The sequence below is a fragment of the Takifugu flavidus genome, chromosome 2, assembly GCF_003711565.1.
Source record: "Takifugu flavidus isolate HTHZ2018 chromosome 2, ASM371156v2, whole genome shotgun sequence".
Lineage (NCBI taxonomy): Eukaryota > Metazoa > Chordata > Actinopteri > Tetraodontiformes > Tetraodontidae > Takifugu > Takifugu flavidus.
The window spans coordinates 14,171,708-14,193,098 of NC_079521.1; the positions used below are offsets into that span (position 1 = coordinate 14,171,708).

The 21,391-nt window shown below is 48.0% G+C and overlaps 1 protein-coding gene across 4 annotated transcripts in view; it reads left to right on the top strand.

Annotated features, from left to right (window-relative positions):
- Nucleotides 1-21,391, top strand: part of LOC130515829 (protocadherin-9) — a 133,405-nt gene that overhangs the window by 77,827 nt on the left and 34,187 nt on the right. For 2 of the 4 annotated variants that reach the window (XM_057016361.1, XM_057016351.1), the window contains one exon: nt 19,443-19,644. The exons of 1 other annotated variant lie outside the window; for it this stretch is intronic. In XM_057016361.1, the coding sequence (XP_056872341.1) occupies nt 19,443-19,644 (202 nt within the window). The remainder of the gene's footprint in view (nt 1-19,442; nt 19,645-21,391) is intronic. One more of the 4 variants, XM_057016370.1, reaches the window with a different exon arrangement.

The following is a 21,391-nucleotide window of genomic DNA, read 5'->3' on the forward strand; positions in this document are numbered from 1 at the left end:
AAACCCTGATGCAGCCAGAACATGGAAGGTCAGGTACTAGGAAGAGATGACAGGACCATTGAAGTTTCCCAAAATGTGGTACCGAACCCCCATAATGCTTATTTAGGGCCCTGCAATGAGCTGACTCCTTTCAGGGGTTTATACTACCCCCCCAAGAATGGCACCAAAGCCACACAGGCTCAAAGGTGGCCCAGTGAACGCAACATCCCTGGCAATAAGCAATCGTATTCAGGGAGATGGGCCACAATGCGCCATTGTTTGTCCATTTCTGGTCAGAATTTGATGTTCCACTGAGGTGTGAAAGCTTTGACGGAGCGAAGGAACAATGGAGCGGCGTTGCTGGCACAATGGAGGAGGCGTTTAAAAAAAACAAAAAAACGCGAGGTGTCACCGTCAGTCATTTTCCGAGCGCCGGCGTCTGATTGTGTGCATTTACGATATAGTGGATCTGCAATTTCTGACTCCCTGCCATATTACCCGTGACCAACCAAAGAGCCCGCGGATAAATGTACCTGAAAGCATCTTGGGGGGGGTGGGAAATCTGCATGTTTGCGTCTGGGCGAGGAGGAGAAAGCCTCGCTGGTCGGTAGGCACCCGGAGTAATGGCGCTGCTTATGGATCGGGGCTATTTTGTACATCAAAGTACACTGGAAAGGATAGAAAGGAAGGGAGCGAGAGAGGGAGAGACGGAGGGGGGATCTGCTGCAGGCCATTTGATTGTCATTGTTTCTCCTGGGTCATGTGGGAGTGCACACGCCTTGTTTTCATTCTTTTGTGTTCCCTCCTATGTTCCTCCTTCCTCGGCAGTAATATCAAGCAGCGCCGCTGAAAACGCTATTGACATGAGGCTGCAACGAGCGCAGCCAACTCCTCTTTGTTGTGCCGGCGGATCAAAAACTCCGATTGCTCTGTGTCCTGCCTCCCTCTGTCTCTCTAATATGCTCTGTGCGACCTACCCATCTAAGCCTTTCATAATCACTTTAAAGTAGTCAGTCTTAATCGCTTCATCCTTTTCCTTAATCTCATCATACCTATTCTTTAATCTCCTCAGAGAAATACTCTGCATACATAGTTATTCTTTGCATAATCATTATGGATATGTGGATTAAATGCACATTTCATTTGATGGTTTTTTTCTATCTATTTTGGGGAAGGGGGGGGGTTGATTTCATTATTGCTCCATAATCTGGCTCCCAGATCAACGAGCCTCAAACATGCGGCTGATCTGGAACCGACCCAGAAAAATTAGCATCCGTTCCAAGAATGACTGTTTCAAAGTGGCAAATTCAAAAAAGTCCAAAGTTGGAATGGAGGAGGCGGAGACCGTTGCGGAGAGTCACCAAAATGGAGCCTCGTCCCAGCGTCTTGACACTCTGCGGAATGTCCTTCAGGTCTCCTTCCCGCGTCATGTGTGTTAGCCTGTCCAAAGAGATTTGACAAGGGCCTTGCAAGGAGAAGGGAATAAAACCCAGAGAGATGAGGCAAACATATTAATCTTGTTAAGTTAAACGCCGACCCCCATCTCCTCTCCCGGCGCCCCACCAACCCCTCACCCGCGCTCTCCCTGTTCCCCACCCAGATAATGTGCAGCGCTCACAGTGAAAAATCAGCTAATTTCAGAGCGCGACTCGGTCTGGCTTACCGAGGCTCTTAGAGCACTGCTGAGCTCTCTTCCATTAGTCGCCCCCCACCACTGTCTCTGCCTTTGTCTTTGTCGCCATTTTCGTGTGTCTCTCTCTAACACACGGACCCACACTCGTACATTCAATCTTCAGTCCTCGTCCCTCTCTCGCTCCCTCTCTCTCTCTCTCTCCCTGCACACACACTCTTACAGGAAAAACACTCCCACACATTTATCTTGGCCCTTCATCCTCAGCCCGTCCGTGACCTTGAGATGATGATGGATGCGGGGCTCGCTTGTAAGTGAGTTTTAACTTTTTAGATTGACAGCAATGGAACATATTGATTATGTTACCGAGATAGAAAAAAAAGAGCATTGGGAGAAGAAGAATCCAAAAAGAAGAGAGAGAGAGAAATCAGGAGAAAGAAGTGCTTCAATAGAGCATGGACAATGTTTCCCCCTTGTGGTGCGGGGAAGCAGGTAGGATGCATTTGTAGTCTGTCCTTCAAAGCCGAGCAGAGCATCCACAGAGTGTGTCTGTCTGTGAGTGTGAGAGTGTGTTTGTGTGTGTGTGTGTGTGTGTGTGTGTGTGTGTGTGTGTGTGTGGTTCCAGCAGGGAATTAAAAGGTCACGCAAATCAAGCCTGCGTTAATTTCCCGTCATACTTAGAAAATCTAAAAAATAGCATGCTAGCGCCGCCACAGACGCCATTGTATCGTTATCACGGCTGCGGCTACAACGTTTCTGTTCTCTGAGTTTCAGATGAAAGCACGCGTAGACGGCGCAGGTACGGGTATTGTGCGATGTGGAAAGCCGCCAGAAAACTGGATGAGTTGTTTGAAAGCAAGTTAAAACTCAGCTCTGACCTTTTCCATCTGCTGTCAGGAACAGAAGTGAATCTGCAGGATATTTAATTTTTCCCTCATCTGTCAGAGCAGCAAATTGGGAAAATCTTATCAGTGGGCGCTGATAAATGTTGTAATGCAAAAGAGAAAATGGCTTTCTGAATATCACTTGAGCGACTATCTCTGCCATTTCATGCTTTCTAGTGGTAACGCTCGTAATGAGATTATTCTTTAGCTAAAGTGACCAATGGAGAGGCCGTGTCTCGGCCATGTCCGGCTACATTTCCTCTCTACGTTGTCAGGCACTTCTGGCTTCCGCGGGACGCTGGAGGTCAGCCCGCTAATGGCGACCACTGCTTTTCAGAAAGACGTCCAGACGGAGAAGGATGGAGGCAACACAACCTCCCCTTAAGTGTTTCACCACTGAATCTGGGCACAGATTCATGGAAACGTGGGCGCTGCATCGACACGAGACCCATCTGACGCCAGCGTACTGAAGCAGTGCATGCCCGTGAGTGCGGCACGCGTGCGCACTTGCGAGTGGATCGGCCAAATGTACGGGCATATGGTCACCGTGAGCGCGGAGATGCCATTAAAGCGGCGCGGCCCTGAGAGCTTACGCCCGCCGCGCCTCTTTGGCGCTGCGGTGCCCTGATGCCGCTGCCTTTCAGGACCATTACACTATTGGGTTTAAGCACTTGATGACACTGTAGCATGAAAGAGCCAGATTATTCTTGCAATGTGGAGGAGATATGGGGCAGATTATCTCCACACTGCTGTAATTTACCAGCGATGCTCTCAGTCCGCTGGCAGCCTAATGTTCATCCACATGCTGCTGAAAGCTTTAGTTTATTCATGATATGAGAATGTGGCACTTTTGTGCAAGCTTCCTAAAAGGCCTTTACATAATGTACAATTTGCAGCACTAATGCAGAAACGTCAACACAAGCTATTTGTTATTCAGGGTGGCACTGAAGGAAAAGACCCCTCGGAACGCACGCCGCGGATTACTTTTATTTTTGGTGCATCTGCCTTTCGTCAATGGCATTAAAATGTCAGTCTGGGGAGAAAAAAAAGATCAAGTGGAGGCTGACCAAGGGTCTGTGGCCGTGTGGGCGTGCAGCGTTCCTCTTTAGAGTGCAGGGAACGGGTCGCATATGGAGCTGCACGTGTCTTTTTAATCATAATCAATATCGGCGTGGCTCAGGTACGAAGCGCGTTCTCTCCTCTGACTGCTAGCAAAACATTTGCTAGGCCTGCGCATGTGCACGTTAATGAGGCGTTGGAACATCAGTTTACCTTTGATCAGATTTAGGTCAAATAGCGTTAAAATATTCATTTGGAAAGGGATGATTCTGAAGTGAGGGAAGGTCCCTGAGAGTCCAGCAGAAATGGCCGGGGCCGCGGTATTCTTCAGCTAAATGAGAGGCAAGCACCCTTTCAAGAACAAGTACTGGAGAATAATTGGAGTACAAGTGCTAAACTCGCATTACCAGATCACAAGGGTAAGTGCTTCTGTGTCGGAGAGTGTGCGAGAGGGAGGGGGGAGGAAGGGATGCGGAGAGGGTAGCATGATACCGGGGTGCCCTGGGAGGTCACCAGCATGACATTTCACACCTGAAAGGGAGAACGAAAGCTCAAGACAGCCCAACGGAGGGGTATAAAAGCCCAACGGCTCCATTATTAAGACATTATGTTTATGCTTCTAATGTCCCTGCTAATTACTGGGCTCGGTGATGCATCCATCACTCTTGTTAGTTTGTTCCAGGCGGGGAAAAAAAGCCCAAGCTCGACTGGATCGTGACGAGAGGGTGAAGCTTTATGTGGTGCCGCTCCGCTTTTGGTAGCTTCCAGTCACAGAAGTCGCGCTGGACCCCCTGCGCTGAAGAACCGTTCCAGAGAAGAAGAAAACGAGGGATCCAAACCCAAATATTCAAATATTCTAAAGTATTGTGGGATGTAATCATCAGTCCGATGGTCCTCTGACGGCGGCCTCGTTGCGACGGCCCAGCGCTCTGCCAAACGGAGCATTTAAGGTCTCACCTTCCCATTGTTGGAATGTGCAGGCTCAGTCCTCCTCCCGTCTCTCCGTCTGCCTCCCTCCGTTGCACGGCTGCTGAGCTTTTTTCCCTTTATTCCCGGCTCCTTTTTTATGCCGTAATTGCAATATGGAAACGGAGCCGGCGCAGCTGTACCGCTTCAATTAAGTACAACATCATTTCCCAAGACAAATGATTAAAAATGAAATTATTTTTTGATCTTCTGGAGACAAATAGGATTTTAGGTGCCTCACTATTTTATTCACTCTGTGCTTTGATTAAAGAGAGAGTTTGCTGGAGATGATTCAATTGTGGGACCTCTCTGGATGTGCATTAATTAGCCAAATCAACTTTGCCTTGGGTAGTGATTACTTTGGGTAAAGGCTTAGTCGGCTCTTGTCAAGCCAATTTTGGATCTTCAGCATTGATACAGTTTGAATTAAAGTCGACTGTTGAAGTTTAGTGTTCCTGTAAAAGGAAAATAACCCCCAAAACTTTGTTATTGATGCTGATATTAGGATTAGGCATGTTTTTGAAGGTTAAAGCCCCGATACGATTGTTACACAGAAAAGGGCCCTTTGGATAAAAATTAAAGGGAATCCTTTGAGCGTCCGCTGCGCCGGAGTAAAGAACTTTTTCCCGGAATCCAGAGATATGAGGAATTTTTGAAGGCTCGTGTTTTGAAGTTGCTGCTACATGAAGCTAATTTAAATACGGTCTTTCCATCGCAGCTCTGGGATGTGAAGTTTCCCCCAGTAACCGTGTGGGTTCTCTCCAGTTTCCCCCCACAGTCCAAAAACATGCACATTAGCTTGATTAGAGTCTGTAAATCAGCCCTGGCTGTGTGCGTGCACGTGTGGGTCATGTGACGGACCGGTGGCCTGTATTCCTGCCTCAGCAGTCTCTGTCTATCTAAATATCCAACAGCAACAAATCAGAGTTTTCTCTTTTTTTCCTCCTCTGAGGGTTGAGACCAGCTGATGGTCCAGGCAGGAAGCGCCGGGCACGCTCGCTGACACACACTCTTTTGGGTTAGTGTGTCCATGAATAGGTGCCAAATCCCTTTTAATGCACTTTGGATAAAAGCCTTATTTAAATGCTGCCAATTACCATTAAGTCAATCCCAGCAGTGTTCCCGCATTGTTGACAAAAGTGGGATGAATTGAAGACAACCGGATTAACCTGCGAGAGCCGAGGCTTTCGGGTCACCCTGCGGGGAATCTGGGCCACGTTCACACACAGCTGATGGGAATCAGGCTTTCTGCACATAGGTGTCGACGTGCTGCATGGTTGCCATGGTAATGATAGGGCTACCGATGACTTATTACACATGCACCTCGTTGACAAAGATTCAATATATATTAAGTCTAAAGAGAGATAAACAGGCTCCAAGAATTCCTTCAATCCTGAATTCTGGGAAGTATTTTAACCCTCAAAACTGAATAAACACATAAGCGGGACTGGCTGTAGTGAAATATGTCTTATAAATTAACGTCGTAGCTCTTTTGGCAAATGAAATGAGTGCGATGGAGACGGATGGAGGGAGGCTTAATTGTAGACGTGTGTTCTTATATCAGGCTGTCTGAGGACGCAGCAACAGGTCGCTCTCATTGATTTATCCGCCTGCACAGCCGACTGTAGCCGTGATCTATCGGAGGCCATAAATGCAATCTGACTGCTAGCATCACAACAGCTTCGCGACAGGAAATCGATGCGCATCATATGGCAGATACTGTACGGGAAGGCGTGCACGCGCGTGCCGCACGTCTGCAAACGCGCAGCACAAACCGTTTTTACCCACGCTGAAGCCGTTAGCCTCGATTCTTTAGTCGTGTCTTTTCCACCAGCCGCACTTTGAACTGCTTCCTGTCGGCTTTGTTGCTCGGCGTTTCCTTTAACCCGAGTTGATTTTCTGAGGCGCTGCCGGGGTTAGACGCTCGCAGTGATCTTCAAAATAGGGACAGGACCAGGAAGAGGATGTTTGCTTTCTGTTGCTGGATGTACAGAGAGATTCTATTCACTGAAAGTGAGCTGAATTCAGCAAACTCGGTGTTCTTTTTTACGAATAAATACCAGCACTCATACCAAAATGTGTTTTTCTTTCTTCTTTTTTAACCATTGCACTACGACCATCTGCTTAAAGGACCCATTTTTACAAGACGATTTGAAATCTCTTGGTTACTGGTCTCTTCAGTCATTAGCTAACGATAAACCTGTTTTTAGCTTTTATATCTGGGCTCTAACTAAACCATTTCATGTTAGCAGCTGATGTTTGGTTACATTTGTATCAGATTTACCTGCCTAATAAAGTGATTCATCTATGAAAGAAAACACTTAAATAAAAACATCTTTCACTAGATGCTCTTGCGACTAATTATTCATGTGAACTGTCAGCAAAAATGAATCAAAACACGGCAGTTTGAATGTAAACACCGACAGCAACGTTAGTCACAGTCGCTGAGTTAATCCAGTTTGTTTACTGCGTTCAAATGACACTTCACAAGTCGATCTTGGCCGCTTCGATCACCTGTCTCCCTACAAACGCACTAATGAAGCAATGGATGAATCTGAAAAGTGGACTTCCTGTTAAAACCCCCCCACCTAAAAGAAAAGCCGGGGTTGATTCCTCCCGCTCTGGTTTTGGGATCGATGAGAAAATGGAAATCCTAATTTGACCGCGAGTCAAGATGGAGACGGACGAGAAAAGAACAGAAGCTTCTCCTCCTTTCCAGGGTCATTTGTGAGGATGCTTGAGTGTGATTTCCCCGGAGCGGAGACGACCCGTCAGGGTCCGTCTCCCCTCCTGCATTGTGCTCTCGCCTCGTTCCCCCTCGCACAATGGATCGCCTGGTTCGATCCCTCCGGGGCTTTTTGATCTGCTCGAAGAGAACAGGCACGATGACGGGACCGTATCAGACCACGCACGCTCTCCAGGAGCTGCGTTTCCTTTAACTGAGTGAATATTTACAGCAGCTGATGGAAACAGTTATAACAGTGCTAATTAGATGTTGTAAATATAACGGAATATTTCATTGTCTGGCTTGTTAGTACTTCAGACGCTTTTGCAAGGTGTTTTAACGACTTCAATTAAATTGTTTCGACTTCATCAAAACACTTCTGACGCTGATGATCTGCTGCCAACATCGCTCCCTTCAGTCAGTGTATTTCTGCTCTTTTTTTCCCCAAAACTATGCTGCATTTGAAAAGGCCAAAAAAGGAAACAAACAAATGCAACAGAAAAAAAGCCAAAAAAACCCCCCAAAAAACCCAGAAGGCTTTAAGAAAATCGCTCCAAATATCGCAATAAAACATCCAGTGGCTTCCAAATTCCCAAGCTTATTTATCTGGCGGAGCGGTCTTAATTGTCTCGTGTCCTCTGCTGCCTCGTGGATGATACGGAGCCGGATGAATCATTGTGCAATATGAGCCAGATCAACTGCCTTTATCCTGGAGGTAAAAGCTTGTTAGACCTCCGCTAAGTATACCCGAAAGAGAGCTCGTCCTCCGAGAACGTAAATAAAAGTTAAATAAAGCAACACGGTGCAGAACAAGGGTCGGAAAATGTTATACCGCGATACCCAACCATGTTATCCTGGGCCGGAAAGTCAACAACTCCATTGTTTTATTAGTTCGGCAGATGCGGGCGGCTAGCAATAAAGAAAAGATGCCGAGTTCTTGCGGAATATTCCTCGAACCCTCACATTTAGGAAGCAATAATCTGCTGCCTATCGCCGAGATCATCTGAGAGTGCTGAGAGGGTCACCCCCCCACCCCACCCCCCCACCCCGGCACCTTCACCGTGTCTGAAATCGGAGCGAGATCTCTGCAGTTGTAGCACATTTCTCAGGCCAGCTAATACCCTCAGTTCAATCTGCCGGCCTCTGATAATGGCGGGTAAAATCTTTCATCTGGACATAAGCTGGCGTGTTGCTGAGTGGCTCCACATGTTTATCTTAAGGTAACAAGGGGGAGCCCAAAACACGGGAGGTAATCTCTTCAAAGGCCTACATGCTTGAGTGAGCCGTTACTGTATTTTCTTCTTCTTTTTAATCATCCGGCGGTGCCCCTGGAGTTTAAGTCCAACTGAGAAAAAAAAAAAAAAATGTGAAAGAAAGTCTAAATTAGTCCAACCGGTGATGACCGGAGCTTTTATATCCACACAGATGCTGGAAGAATCGAGGGTGGACGGGATCAAATAGTCCACTGTTGGTTATTTTCCCAGCAAAAATCATGTTTTTATGTCAGGCGTCCTCATAATTGGGCTTTTATCTTTTCACTTAAAAATGATATTTAAATGTGACCATTCGTGCCAGTGTCAATGAGATTCAAGCTCCTGACCCGTCCACTTTAAAAGAGGCCATTTAAATAAAAGGTCCTGGCATACAGAGCCAAAAAAATGTAAAAAAAAAATACGAATCACGAGCCTTTTTGGAAGCCCGGATGAAGCTAACGCTAGTACGACTGGGAAAAAAAGACGTGTGCACCTGACATAGGCAGGAACCCTCCTGTTGGGTAATGAAATTAAACAACAGCTCTTGAGTAAGGAAGCGCTGCCGAGGAAGAAGTGGGGGGTGGGGGGTAGTCGGGGGGTCGTGGGGAGGAGAGGGATTTTGTCCAGCCAGGAAATTGAAGCCATCACAAGCAAATTGAGTTCAGGTCCTTTTGGTGGGCAAGAGCAGACCAATCAATTTGGTGTACTACTCAGCGGCTGTCAGCCTCACAGAAGGACACCTTGGCATCCAATAAGAGCAGCAAGTCGCACAGTAAACAACCAAAGCCCTGGATTCAGCTAACAGCTAGCCACCCATGGTGACACCATAGCAATAGCTCCTCTGGGGAACATATAGGTATGCATCGGTCCTCCATGGGAATAGAGCTAAAATGGAGGTAGGGTAATCTATTCTAGTTGGACCAGCGCCTCTACTTAAGGAATGAAACGAGGCTTAAAATCTGATGTGGAAGAAATTCTCTGCTTTCTGTACACGTCGCCTGTCTGAGGTCAAATAAAACAAGGCAATCTCTGACGGCGAATCCCATCAAGTTTCTTTGGGTCGGAACCGCACTTTAATGAGCGTTGTTTGGCCTTTCCCTTTTGCTAATCTTTGGACAGTGACACAACATTCATGCTAATTATCTCGATTACACAGCAGGAAGACACTACATCGCAGTTCTGAGGCAACAGTCGACGAGGGGTGGATTCATACAACCCCAAAGGCCTAATTATCTCTGTTGGTTCCCAATTAATCCATTAAGTTGTTTAGGCTCAGCTGCAAGACCTGAAGCACTGGGTTATATACCGATGCGTTGCACCACGGCGCAGCATGGTTACGTGAGCTTTTGGGAAAGGAACAGAAAATATCCAAATTCCCCTTTTGTTTACCTTTAAAGCGACTTACGTAATGGGAATCGTTAAAGAAGAGTCAGACACATCGACGTAATGCTCCGAGTTAAACTAATTACGCTTCTATAAAATGAGCTGTAATGAATTTCAGGGCAGATTCCCCCCGCAGACCTATTTTATTTTTCATTTCAGCGTCTGGTCACGGCCTCTCAGCGTTCCGTGCCTGCTAGCGTTCCGCCTGATGAAGTTGCAGAGTCGGCCGTATGCAGAGCTGCCACCACGATATCCTCGGCCTGCGCGGCAGTCAATAATCATTTACGTGATAAGCCACTGGACTTGGGGGGGCTCAGAAAAGGCTTCAGGGCCAAAATGGGTTATGAGATTAATGGGCGTACAGGCTGGAGACGCGACGTTTGTTTACATGCTGCCAGTAAGCCCCCGGAACCGGCTGGTATGAAGGATCGTTTGGAGGCTTCAGCTGTCTTGTTTCACCAATATTGTGATTTTTTTCCTCTTCCCGCTTGATTCTTTCCCTACGAAGAGATAGTGAGCGCGATATTCATAGCTGTAGTGCGTGTTGGGCGGGTTGGCATGGCTGCGTCCTAGTTGAAATATTATTTGGCAGGTTGTGCGCGGTTCCCTTGCGGGCGCATGCACATTTACAGGCACTTATAGCCATTGTTTTTAGTTTGTGCCATTTAGCTTTCTTTTAAGTCAATAAGGAGTCTGTACAAAAGCAGCGCAGCTTTATTCTCGTCTTATGTAACGCTCAGACTTCCTTGTTGTCTCTCGGGGGGATCCAGCGAGTAGATATGTAATAAGTTACTGCTCCCGGATATCCTCTCGCTCATTCACAAACGTCGCCCGGTGCGAATCTTAAAATCAAGATTTTCCTTGAAACGATTCACAAATGTGGCCCCAAAAACCAGGGAGTGGTGGACGACTGCGCGCCGCTCCTCCAGTTTAGCACAAACAGTCCAGAAGAAGACAGAAATTCGGAAAAAAGAGCAGAAACACGCCTTAGCTATCATGATACGACGGTGGTTGAATTCTTTTCTCTACTGCAAATATGTCTGAAATAAAAGAGAGAAAGATTGTTTCCCAAGCCAGATATTGTCATCAAATTTTAAAACCGGTGGCACGTCAACTAAATGGGATCACCTCGAGCTGCTTAGAGGATGAGCACGTGGAGGTTACCTGTGCAATGATTCCGCAAGGACACGATGGCCGGTAGCCTGAAGAAATGTCTAAAATCCTTTTTGCATTAGCTATAAAATGATCTTTTCTGCAACAAGAACGACCTTCCAGCGTGTTTGTGGCCGTTATTGAGAGAGCAGCTGAAATTCAGACTGAAACCAACATTCTGAGAAGAACTAAAGTGATGAGAAACACAGACGGCAAGAGAATAAAACACGGTTTGTTCGGGGTTTTCTTTCGCAGATTAATAGAGAAGGACCTTTTGAGACACGTGTGCCAGTGGAGTGAGTCCACCTCCACATCTTAACAGCTAAAAAAGTGTGTTTGTCAACGGCATTGTGGGAAATGAGGGCATCCTGCCTCAGGCTGTTGGTGTAATAGCTTCAGACTGAAATAGCTGCGGAGGACTGGGTCAAAGCAGGCAGCAACCAGAAGGCAAGGTGACCAAAAGTAACCAGAGAAGAAGAACAGACAGTAATCAGAGCTAACCGCTAATGCTAAAGGAAAAAAGCTCTTCATGTCACGATGGATGGATGGATGGATGGATGGATGGATGGATGGATGGAGGGATGGAGGGGTGGAGGGATGGAGGGGTGAATGAATGGAGGGGTGGACGGACGGACAGAGGGAGGGAGGGAGGGATGGATGGATGGAGGGATAGATGGATGAATGGATGGAGGGAGGGAGGGAGGGATGGATGGATGGATGTATGGAGGGATGGATAGAGGGAGGGAGGGATGGATGGATGGATGGATGGATGGATGGAGGAGGGAGGGAGGGAGGGAGGGAGGGATGGATGGATGATGGATGGATGGATGGATGGATGGATGGATGGATGGATGGATGGATGGAGAGATATTCTGAAGGGTTTTCAGTTCCTTTAGCCAGTTCCTGGCTATAAGTGCTCATCCAAACCCAAATAAAAGATGGGGAGCGACACACTGTCCACCATTATGCTGTCGCGAGGTTTTTGTTTGTTTGTTTGTTTGTTTGGGTTTTTTTCCACAGAAGCTGTTGGAGGAAAAGTGCTGGCTGCTTGGCAACAGAACAAATAGAAAATGGTTCTGGGTGATTCTTATTTTCCAGATGATTAGCTGCATCAAAAATAATTGTTAGGAAGATCATTGGCCATAAAATTAATTATTAAGGCTGGAGCTTAATTGTATTTCCCTCTCTGCAAACGGTGCTAAGAGAATAAAAACAAACCAAAAAAGGTAGTTTTTAATTTCCTGATGGTTCAAACTACTCACCTGATGCAGATGTTAATCTCCACAGAAGCAGACGAAACTGTAACATCCAGTTTACAGATGCGTGGAATTCAGAGAATACTGTTCCCCTCTGTAATTAGATGCTAACAGATGCTAATGTCGCATAGTGTTAACGCCTGTTATGTAGCGGCTGGTTCCTCATCAAACATCCCTTCTGCTTTTACACCTTTTTTTCTCTGTCCAAACAGCTTCTGTGAACAGTCTCCTGGCCAATCACAGGATTTTATCCTGATTTCACTCTCTGACATATCTTCTTTTCCCTGCGTTGGGGTGTGTAGTGATACGCGTGCACGTTGAGGAGCCCAAAGCCACGTCGTGGGTGGACGGCCGGCTGAGGCGGCGATCCAGAGTCGATATTCAATGGCCCAGAAAACCCAAAGCGTCAGAATCTAACGACCTGGAAATAAGACAGCTGTTTTTGCGCCCACAAACCCACTTTTTCTGTTTTGACCAGCACGTTTTCATGTCCAACGTCAAACGGTGACAACGGTGGGCCACTCAGACGAGTTTTATGTCGCTTTCTTAAATGTCTGGGCTCACCACGATGCCGTTCCTCAAATGTTCGAGGGCCACAGACCTCATTGGTCTTTATTGATGCAGTTGAAAGAGACCTTTCCATTTTAATTAAATTCTGGGGACCATTGAAACCGAGTCAGGATCTTGCTCAAAGGTTCTAATTAACCATCTGAATTCTGATCGGCGCATCGTTATTGGAAAACTGGGGCGGAGGACAGGCACAAACCCCCCCCGGGGATGCCAGGAAGGGATTGAAATGTGGCTTTGAGGTGCAGTCAATAGCTTCCAGTTAGCATCACTTTAGTGATCAAGCTGTTCTGTGAATTCTCTGATGAGCCTTGAAGCTCTGGAACCTGAAACCAGCGTTTGTGTTCGGAAAAGATGTTAAAATTGGAAATGTTTATTTAATCTATATCATAGGATGATAACAGGTTGAGTCTTCAGTTAGCCGTTAGCTAGAAATCAAAGCCAGACGTGTGTCTATTGTGTCGACATTTTTGGTTCTTCATTATTTCAAATGCACGAGAAAATCACATTTCTGACATTCATCAGGTTTATAAAGCATTTTCCCAGATTTATAAAAAAGTCATTGAAACGGCGACGTCTTCAACATTAGCATCCCAGCATATAGCACGTTACTTCTTTCTTTTTTCATTTCCACCTGTGAAATAGACAACAATAAAGATTAAATAAAGCTTAATCCTGTTTGTTTTTCTGCATCCAAAACCAGAGAAAAATCTCCATCTCTCTTAAGAGAAAGACAAAAATGAAGAAGAATATAGGCGCCGCCGTCCCGCATCGATTTGCATTTGATCTCCCAAAGCTGGATAATCACGGCTGAGTAAATAGCTATTATTCCCACCGTATAAACAGAGACTCGGCTAAACAAATGCCCTCCTCTGTCCCCGCCTGCTGTAATGGAATCACAAACAGGATTTGATCATAACAGGGGTTAGAGGTCAGGAGCTGTCTGGAACGTCAACAAAAGAAGCCTCTTCTTCTGGGAGGCTTTTCCAACGCGTCTCCTGAACGCAGCGGCACAAACGTGGGAGCACCGGGAGGGGCGAGTGTAGCGGACGGCCCCGAACAGCCGCTCGGCTGTCAACAGCACGCAGATCACATGGACTTAAGCTCATAAACACACGGAGCCTCCCCGTGGAGCGCTCAGGGCCTCGCCCGCTCCGTTCCGTGGTTAACTGTCTCTGGGTGTCAAATCCTTCATCCTGACGATGGAGACGCGCACGGAGGAGAATCGCTGCGTCTCTGCTTTTCTATGGCGGCGGCTGTCGGCGGCGGGCAGAGCCGATGAGTGAGTCAGTGGTGGTTAACTCCGGCGCTAATGCTCCGTGGCAGGTGCACAGGTTTTCTTCAGCTCTGCTTAAGGCACTGGAGGGGTGGGCTGGGGTAGGTGGGGGCGGGTGTGTGTGTGTGTGTGGGGGGGGGGGGGGGGGCAATTTAAAGGAGGTTATTTAAAAACACGGCGAGGCAAAAGAGGGGTGGAGGAGGGCGGCGAAACCCATCAGATGGGGAAAGAGGTCATCGCAGGGTGGAAGGAGCGGGGGAGGCGAGATGGAGCGAAGACGTCGGGCTGGAGCGCCGTTCGGTGTTAGCTAACATAAATCTTAGATGGAATTCCGTCCTCCGAAGGCGTCCCTCCAGGTCGTCCGTGGACTGAGATGATTTTCTTTTATGGGGGAAGGGGGCAAACGTGGTGGGCAAAATTGAAATGTTGATAACTGTAAAGTGTCCGCACAAAGCTGAAATCCATATCCACCCCCCCACCCCCCCTCCATCTCCCGTGGGCCCGTCTGGATTAAACCTGCGCGTGAGACGATCTCAAACGTGCGTGGTTACAGGGCGTATTGGTTTCGTGTTCCCAGCTGCAGGCGCCCGGCGGTGTCACGACGGTTCAGCTCAACCAGAAGCGCCGCCTTTTAGCCGCTGAGCCTATCTTAGCGTGCCGAGCGATTCCGCTACATGATGCTAGAAGGTTTGCGTCTTTCAGCACCTCGGCTCCGTTTTTGAGCCATAGAAACTGCTGGAGCCAAAGGAACTTTCTGTATCTACGGTTTCCAGTGACTTTGGTTGTTACAAGAGGTCCACGATCGTGACCCTGATAAGTTACTCCAGAGAAGTGAACTCCTAGCTATCAGCATATTAGAGATTACACCAGTAACAGGTTAGCAGTGTGGGCGGAGAGGTAGCGGACTAATTCATCTGCATAGCAACTACGCTAATTTGGTTGCATTTCTGTTTTCTGCTTCTCTCTCTTTTCTTTTCCAGCTCTGACCTTTATTAGCTCGATAACAGACCTCGTTAATATTCAGCCCTCTACAGTGGAACCTCAAACAACGTGTTCATGCTCGTTTTGGTGTCCAACGTGCCAGAAAAATGCCTTAAATTCTACAACACCGAACGCCGCGCCCCGTATTTTAGCGCGCCATCCGGTGCACTTCGGAATGCTTCATTTGAATATCAACTCCCCGGGAAACCAGGGAAAGTGGGTGGGAAAGGGGGGGGGGTTGTTCACAGAGGCGTGCGTGCTTGTGTGTGGCGGTGGGGTCGATGCCGCCAAACAACAGAAAGCAGAATTCCGCTGTGCCGAGCGTGTGATGTCTCGGCATGCTTGCATTTTTTGGAATTGGGTCAGACTGGGGGCGCCCACGGCCCGGCCTGTGTGTTGGTGGTTAATCAGGAGGGCGAGGTGGTGACTGATTAGGCGTCATCAGCGATGTGGCAGCATACAGATGTTTCCCAGAACTGATTTAACAACGCAAAAGAGCGCGGCGGCGGCGGCGGCACTTCATCTCGGCAGAGCTCGAGATGGTTTATTTGTCAGCTTGCATTTGAATTTTTAATCTCTTATTTGTTGTTACTCATAAAATGCCCGACTGGATTCAATCCTACGGGCGATCCTGGTGGAAATCCATCAGGAAGAATCGATGCCTGGTTATGGAACGCCTCTATGTTCCTCCTGACTTCCTGTTGTGTGAACTGCTTCCCGGGAACGTGAATGAAAATAGCCTCGCAGCAAAAGCATCAACATGTGATCCCCCCCCCCCCCACCGTTTCCCCTGACGACAGCGTAGAGGACCGGGACGGCCGTGTTGTTTTTGGAACAGTAAGGGAGGAACGAGAGCACAAATGTGTAGAACAGATTGGAAATGACACAAGAAGAAAAAAATCAATTAGCACGGCCGGTCGGAACAATGAAGACGAGACCGCCGTCGCTCCTTCAGAGGAAAACGCACTTAGCGATCGGCCCAGCAGATGGCGGAGCACATTTGGTCTGAGGGAGGGAGGAAGCGTGGGGGGGCGGGAAGAGAGGGGAAGAGATCTCTTTCCTGGCGTTCTGGTTTCTTGCTTGACTGATCGCACGATGGGAAGAACGGACTCGTGGGAGGGGTTTCTCTCCCCGCCGGTGTCAGGCTGCTCTTAGATGAGATTATTTCTGGGTGGGGGGGGGGGGGGTGGTGGTAGTGTTGGGTCTCCGGGTCAGTCTTTGCACGCCCGTGCAGGTGAGGCTGCCCGGTTCCCGCCGTCGTTCCATGTCTGCGTGATGGAAGTGAAGGGTCTGGTTCTGCTGGGCCGCACAGACGCTGTTTTTGACCCACGTTGTGCCCCATATGGTCCCACTCGGGAGGAGAAGGAGCCGGAACGCCGTCGCTTTGAGACCCCCCCGTGCCCTTTCTGTCATCGCTGTCCAGTTTTAGAAGTTTTTCGAAGAACAAGTGTTTCGATCTCCGTTGTTTGTACGAGAAAAGGCAGCGACAATTAAAATATCACCTAAAACGAAGAAGAAATGAACCCAGGTGATCCCAAGTCACCTTTGACCCTATAAAATGCCCCACGTTCGCTCGCTCCGTGTCCGCCTAGTGACAACCTGCAGGAAATGTGATCAGTTCCCCCACTTTGTTTTCAAAAAGTAATGGAAACGTTTTAAAACAAGCAGGGTTGACGTTGGAAATGCAGAAGAAGCTGCAGTTCCCATCGTCGGCCACTAGTTGGCTAATATAAAACGCCGCTCGGAAGCCATTTCGACTTTGTAATTATGCTCAAAGGCATTTGGACATGTGGACGGACATCAAACCGCTGACCTTTGCATCGAACCCTCACCTTAATTATGACCAAGCACAGGTGTTGACACTGTGGCGCCGCGACGGGCAGAACTGGTGACAGTTACGCAACACGCGAAACGGCGCCGTTCAGTAAAACCGGTGAACAACGACCGATGCAAAGGACTCATTACGGAAGCGGGACAAGAAAAGAAACAGTTGAAATAAAGGAACCAAGGCCCGCTCCTCAGAGGCAAAGCGCTGCACGCCAGCGGAGGAGCGGCCAAAAGCGCCTCGTCCGTGTGACGTCTCCAAGCTTCCATCCGTTTGCATCCGAGCGCTCGATCAAGCGTGACTGACACGTGTGGCCACCGGCGTGCTGCCGCGGGCGGTTCCACTTCCATCCTCCTGCTCTGATGAAAAAGCCTTCGTGTCTAAGTGATCTAACCTCGAGGCGCGGCCGCGGCGCCGACGACGCCGCTCTGCTGCCTTTTAGCTTCATCCTCCCCATCAAAGCTTTTTTTATTATTTTCTCTTTTTCAAGTAGTGATTTTGTTCTGCGAATAATTAAAGAGAAAAAAATAGTGTGACAAATGACAGATTGTTTGGGGTTTTTTATCCCTGAAGGTTGCAAATGGCATAATATTCCAGCTTTTCTTTAGCATCATACGCTCCCTCTCCGTGAAGACTCAAGGGCGATTGTTATTCCCGGTCACGGGCAGGCCTGCTGGAATTGGAACTCTCCCGTTGTTTGCTCTGCGTTTGTGAAAGTGAGTGTGTTTGGTCAGGCACATTATAAAAACAAGCGGATAATAAGGGTTAGCAAGCGCGATAAGCCATAATATCGTGTAAACTGGCAGCAGGGGTAGTTTAAGCCGATCTTATGCTAATGTTGCTGCAAGTGACTGTCGGCAACAGGAACAACACAAACATCTTCACATGTGCCTAAAACCACAAAATCGTTGCGTGCGGCTACGTGTGCTAAGAACACCAAAAAACACGCGTCAACGCAGTTTTTTTAAGTCATGGTTACTTCAACATTATATGGACGAAAAAGAATCTTCAAAACGATACAAATTCATGTTGTACCTGCATTTAACTTAAAATAATGGTAATTCTAAAAAACAGCCCCAACCTAGTTCCCCCACGATGATTGTGGTTGCTAGGCAACCTGACATTGCTGCCATTCACACATTCCTAGCGTAAACACCGACGCCTCCGTCTGGACAAACCCGGGCGGGCTGCGACCCGCCGCGGTCTCGTTGCGTCCCAGCTCGGTTGCTAATCCTACCGAGACCATCGCGCCCCTACGGTCACTCTGGAGGTGTTCCGTCTGTCGAGCTGCCAGCCACAGCTGCTAGCCCGTGCAGCGCTAGCCCGACAGCTACACAGGCTTTTTTTTTGTTTTCGCCCGAGGCCGACCGTCTCCGGCATCCTCGAGAACAAAAGCAAAAATGGTTAATTAAGCGTGGAAAGACCTCGCAGCCTGACGTCGGAGGCCTTAACCCTCTTTGTCACTTTTCATCTGCGAAGCATCTTAACACACTTCACGCCGCACTGGCTGTGCTACATTAGCGGTTTCACTCCCAGAGAAAAGAGGGTAAAGTCATTTGATTATTATGTTTTTTTTAGCATGTCTAATTAGCAACAGTGACATTTAGCAACGTATCTGCCTTTATTTATCTATATATCTGGAAGCATCCGTGTCTCCTCGTGGGGCCGTCTCCACCTCCCTCACCACCCTCCGTTTCCCCTCTTTTTATCGCCCAATCGAATGCGGCGAGTATGCGAAGCAGTTCTAAAATATATAATGAGGTCATTTGCATGAGACTGCAGATTTGGTGACCTTTGCTTTTGCCAATAATTACTGTAAGACCCATCTCTGTCTGTCATCAGCGCGGATGTGGCAGCGACCTCTCGGCACTCGTGAAAGGTTAGCTGGAGGCTTGTGTCTGGACTTATGAAAAAGCCTGAGGAAAATGTCATTAGAGATGGGGGGGGGGGGGGGACACTTGGAATTAACAGTTGGAAATTCAATCAAGGTGGCTTTAAGGATGGAGGGAGTGCACGTGTCTGTGTGCACGGGGTGTGTTGTTTTCCAACAGAAGGGCTGTAAAATCCAACCCCCCCCAGGGTCTAAAAATCCCTCCTGTGACAGTGCAGGACATGATTGACAGCATTGGGGGAGGGGGGGTGTTAATGAGTTGTTAATGTCGTTAATGCGTCATGTTGCTGGTTTTATAGCAACGTTTTGGGGTTTTCCCGATGAGTAAACCTGAGCGGATCCCAGCAGATCAGGCGGATTATTCCCCAAGACATTATTTTTGCGCTCCTTCTCCTCTAATCAATCATGAAATCATCCCCCCGCCGACTCGGGACGCACTTTTAATTGGCTGCGCCGGCTTATTGGGCGCCGCAGTGTGCAGTGCTCGGCGCGGCGAGCTGGGGAGGCCGCTCGGGCGGGCGCGGGGGGCGGCAGCGGGGGTGACGGGGTGGCGGGCGTGCACAGGCAGAGCGGAGCACTAACATCAGAGGCTCTGTTTTGTGCTCTTGGTTCTAGTCGCAGCGGCGCGTCACGTTTCACCTGCCGGACGGCTCTCAGGAGAGCTGCAGTGACAGCGGTCTGGGAGAGCACGAGCCTGTAGGCAGTGGCTCCCTCCTCACACAACCTCTCCCTCTGGTGCAGGCGCAGGACGACTTCTACGAGCAAGCCTCCCCGGATAAGAGGACCGAAGCCGACGGCAACTCCGATCCCAACTCTGGTGAGTTCCGATCGGACACTGACGCGTCCCCAAATGCACGTGCATGCTCAGTATCCGCCTCTTTCTTTGTGCATACACGTCTAATAGCATCCGCTAGTTCTTGTCAACTCTTGAACTACCACTGTTAGCTCGATGCTAATCTGAGGAGACTGTTGCCAAGAGACGGGTTAAAGGTCGCGAGCGAGTTAAGCGGCGGTAACAAAACCGTCTCAGCAACACCTCTGTGTGCCAAATATCAATTCATTTGGCGTCGATTCACCACTCAAGTAGGTTTCTGGCGGAGACAAGAGCAGGTCATTCATTTCTCAGTTAATCATCCAGACTTGTTCATCCTCCCCGGAGCAAACCTGGGCCTCCCATAGGCTCCCCCACCTATTTGTGAAACTCATTTGATTTATTTAGAGATGATTTCCCAGTTGGAGTTCTTTGTGCTCCGTCGAAGACGTTAACTTCCCACCATTTCTGGTGGGAGCGTACATCTCCGACCCAGTTCTTCTCATTTTATCATTAAGAGGTGAAACGTGTGCAGAGATCAACCGCATCGCCTCCAGATTGATGCCAGCTAGCCTTTTCCAGGGTGGAGCAGGCTGCACTCTGCTATTGCAAGTGTGCGTCTGTTTGTGTGCACGTGTGTCTGTGATTTCACACACCAACAAAGTGGAGTTGGCAAATGTATCCGGCCAGACCTTCTGATTCGTGGTGTTCACGACTGAATGGAGCGGCGCATGGCCCAGCTACACGCAGCTGGACAGCAACAGACCGGCTAGCTCCTTCAATTCAGCTAAAGGCTATTATGCTAGCTGCTTCAATCCAGCTAAAGGCTATTATGCTAGCTCCTTCAATTCAGCTAAAGGCTATTAGGCTAGCTCCTTCTTTTACCACCAACATCTGTAGACAACAAGTATCATTTTGTTAGCATTTACGTTCAAAAAGTCGCCAGTAATTGATCCTTTTCATGATCGATCTTTCGATACGTTCATGTCACAACTGTCCCTTTGTTGCCAAATGACTGTAGAAAATCAGGCGAATGAATGAATGAATAAATGAACGAATGAATGAATATGGTTTTAAACACGCAACAGTGGGTTGTGGCTTGATCTGCTTCATTATAATCGCACTATTAATAGCAACAACACTCCTCTTTGATTATGGGCTGTTAAATTCGATAAATAATATTAATTTTATTATTATGTTGAGAGCGATGGACTTTAAGATGCTAATTGTGTGAACTCAAGTGTAGAACGAGGTTTTGAATCCCCTCATATAATCACACACACACACACATGCACGCGCGCACACTGTCTGATTGGAAGATATGTGACAGTGCTAAGTTGTAAATCGACTCACAAATGATCTCCTAAAGGAGCTGGAAGATGGATGGATGGATGGATGGATGGATGGATGGATGGATGGATGGATGGATGGATGGATGGATGGATGATAGATAGATAGATAGATAGATAGATAGATAGATAGATAGATGTCAAGTCTAACTTTTATAAAAGTTTTAAAAGGCTGACGACATTCTCTCAATTTTCTAGAGAAAAAGAGACGTCAATATCGTGGCCCTATGAGTCTTACGGCCACGACGCTGCTGGTTCTGATAATGATTGGCTTAAAGGTCAAGAGCATTTTGTAAGAGCACTTTTGTCAAAGCTCATAAATTTTTATAATTCTCAAAACAGCACTTACAATTAGTGCTGGTAAAAAGGCTGTTAGGAGGTAGGACGCAAAAGGGAGCTGCTTC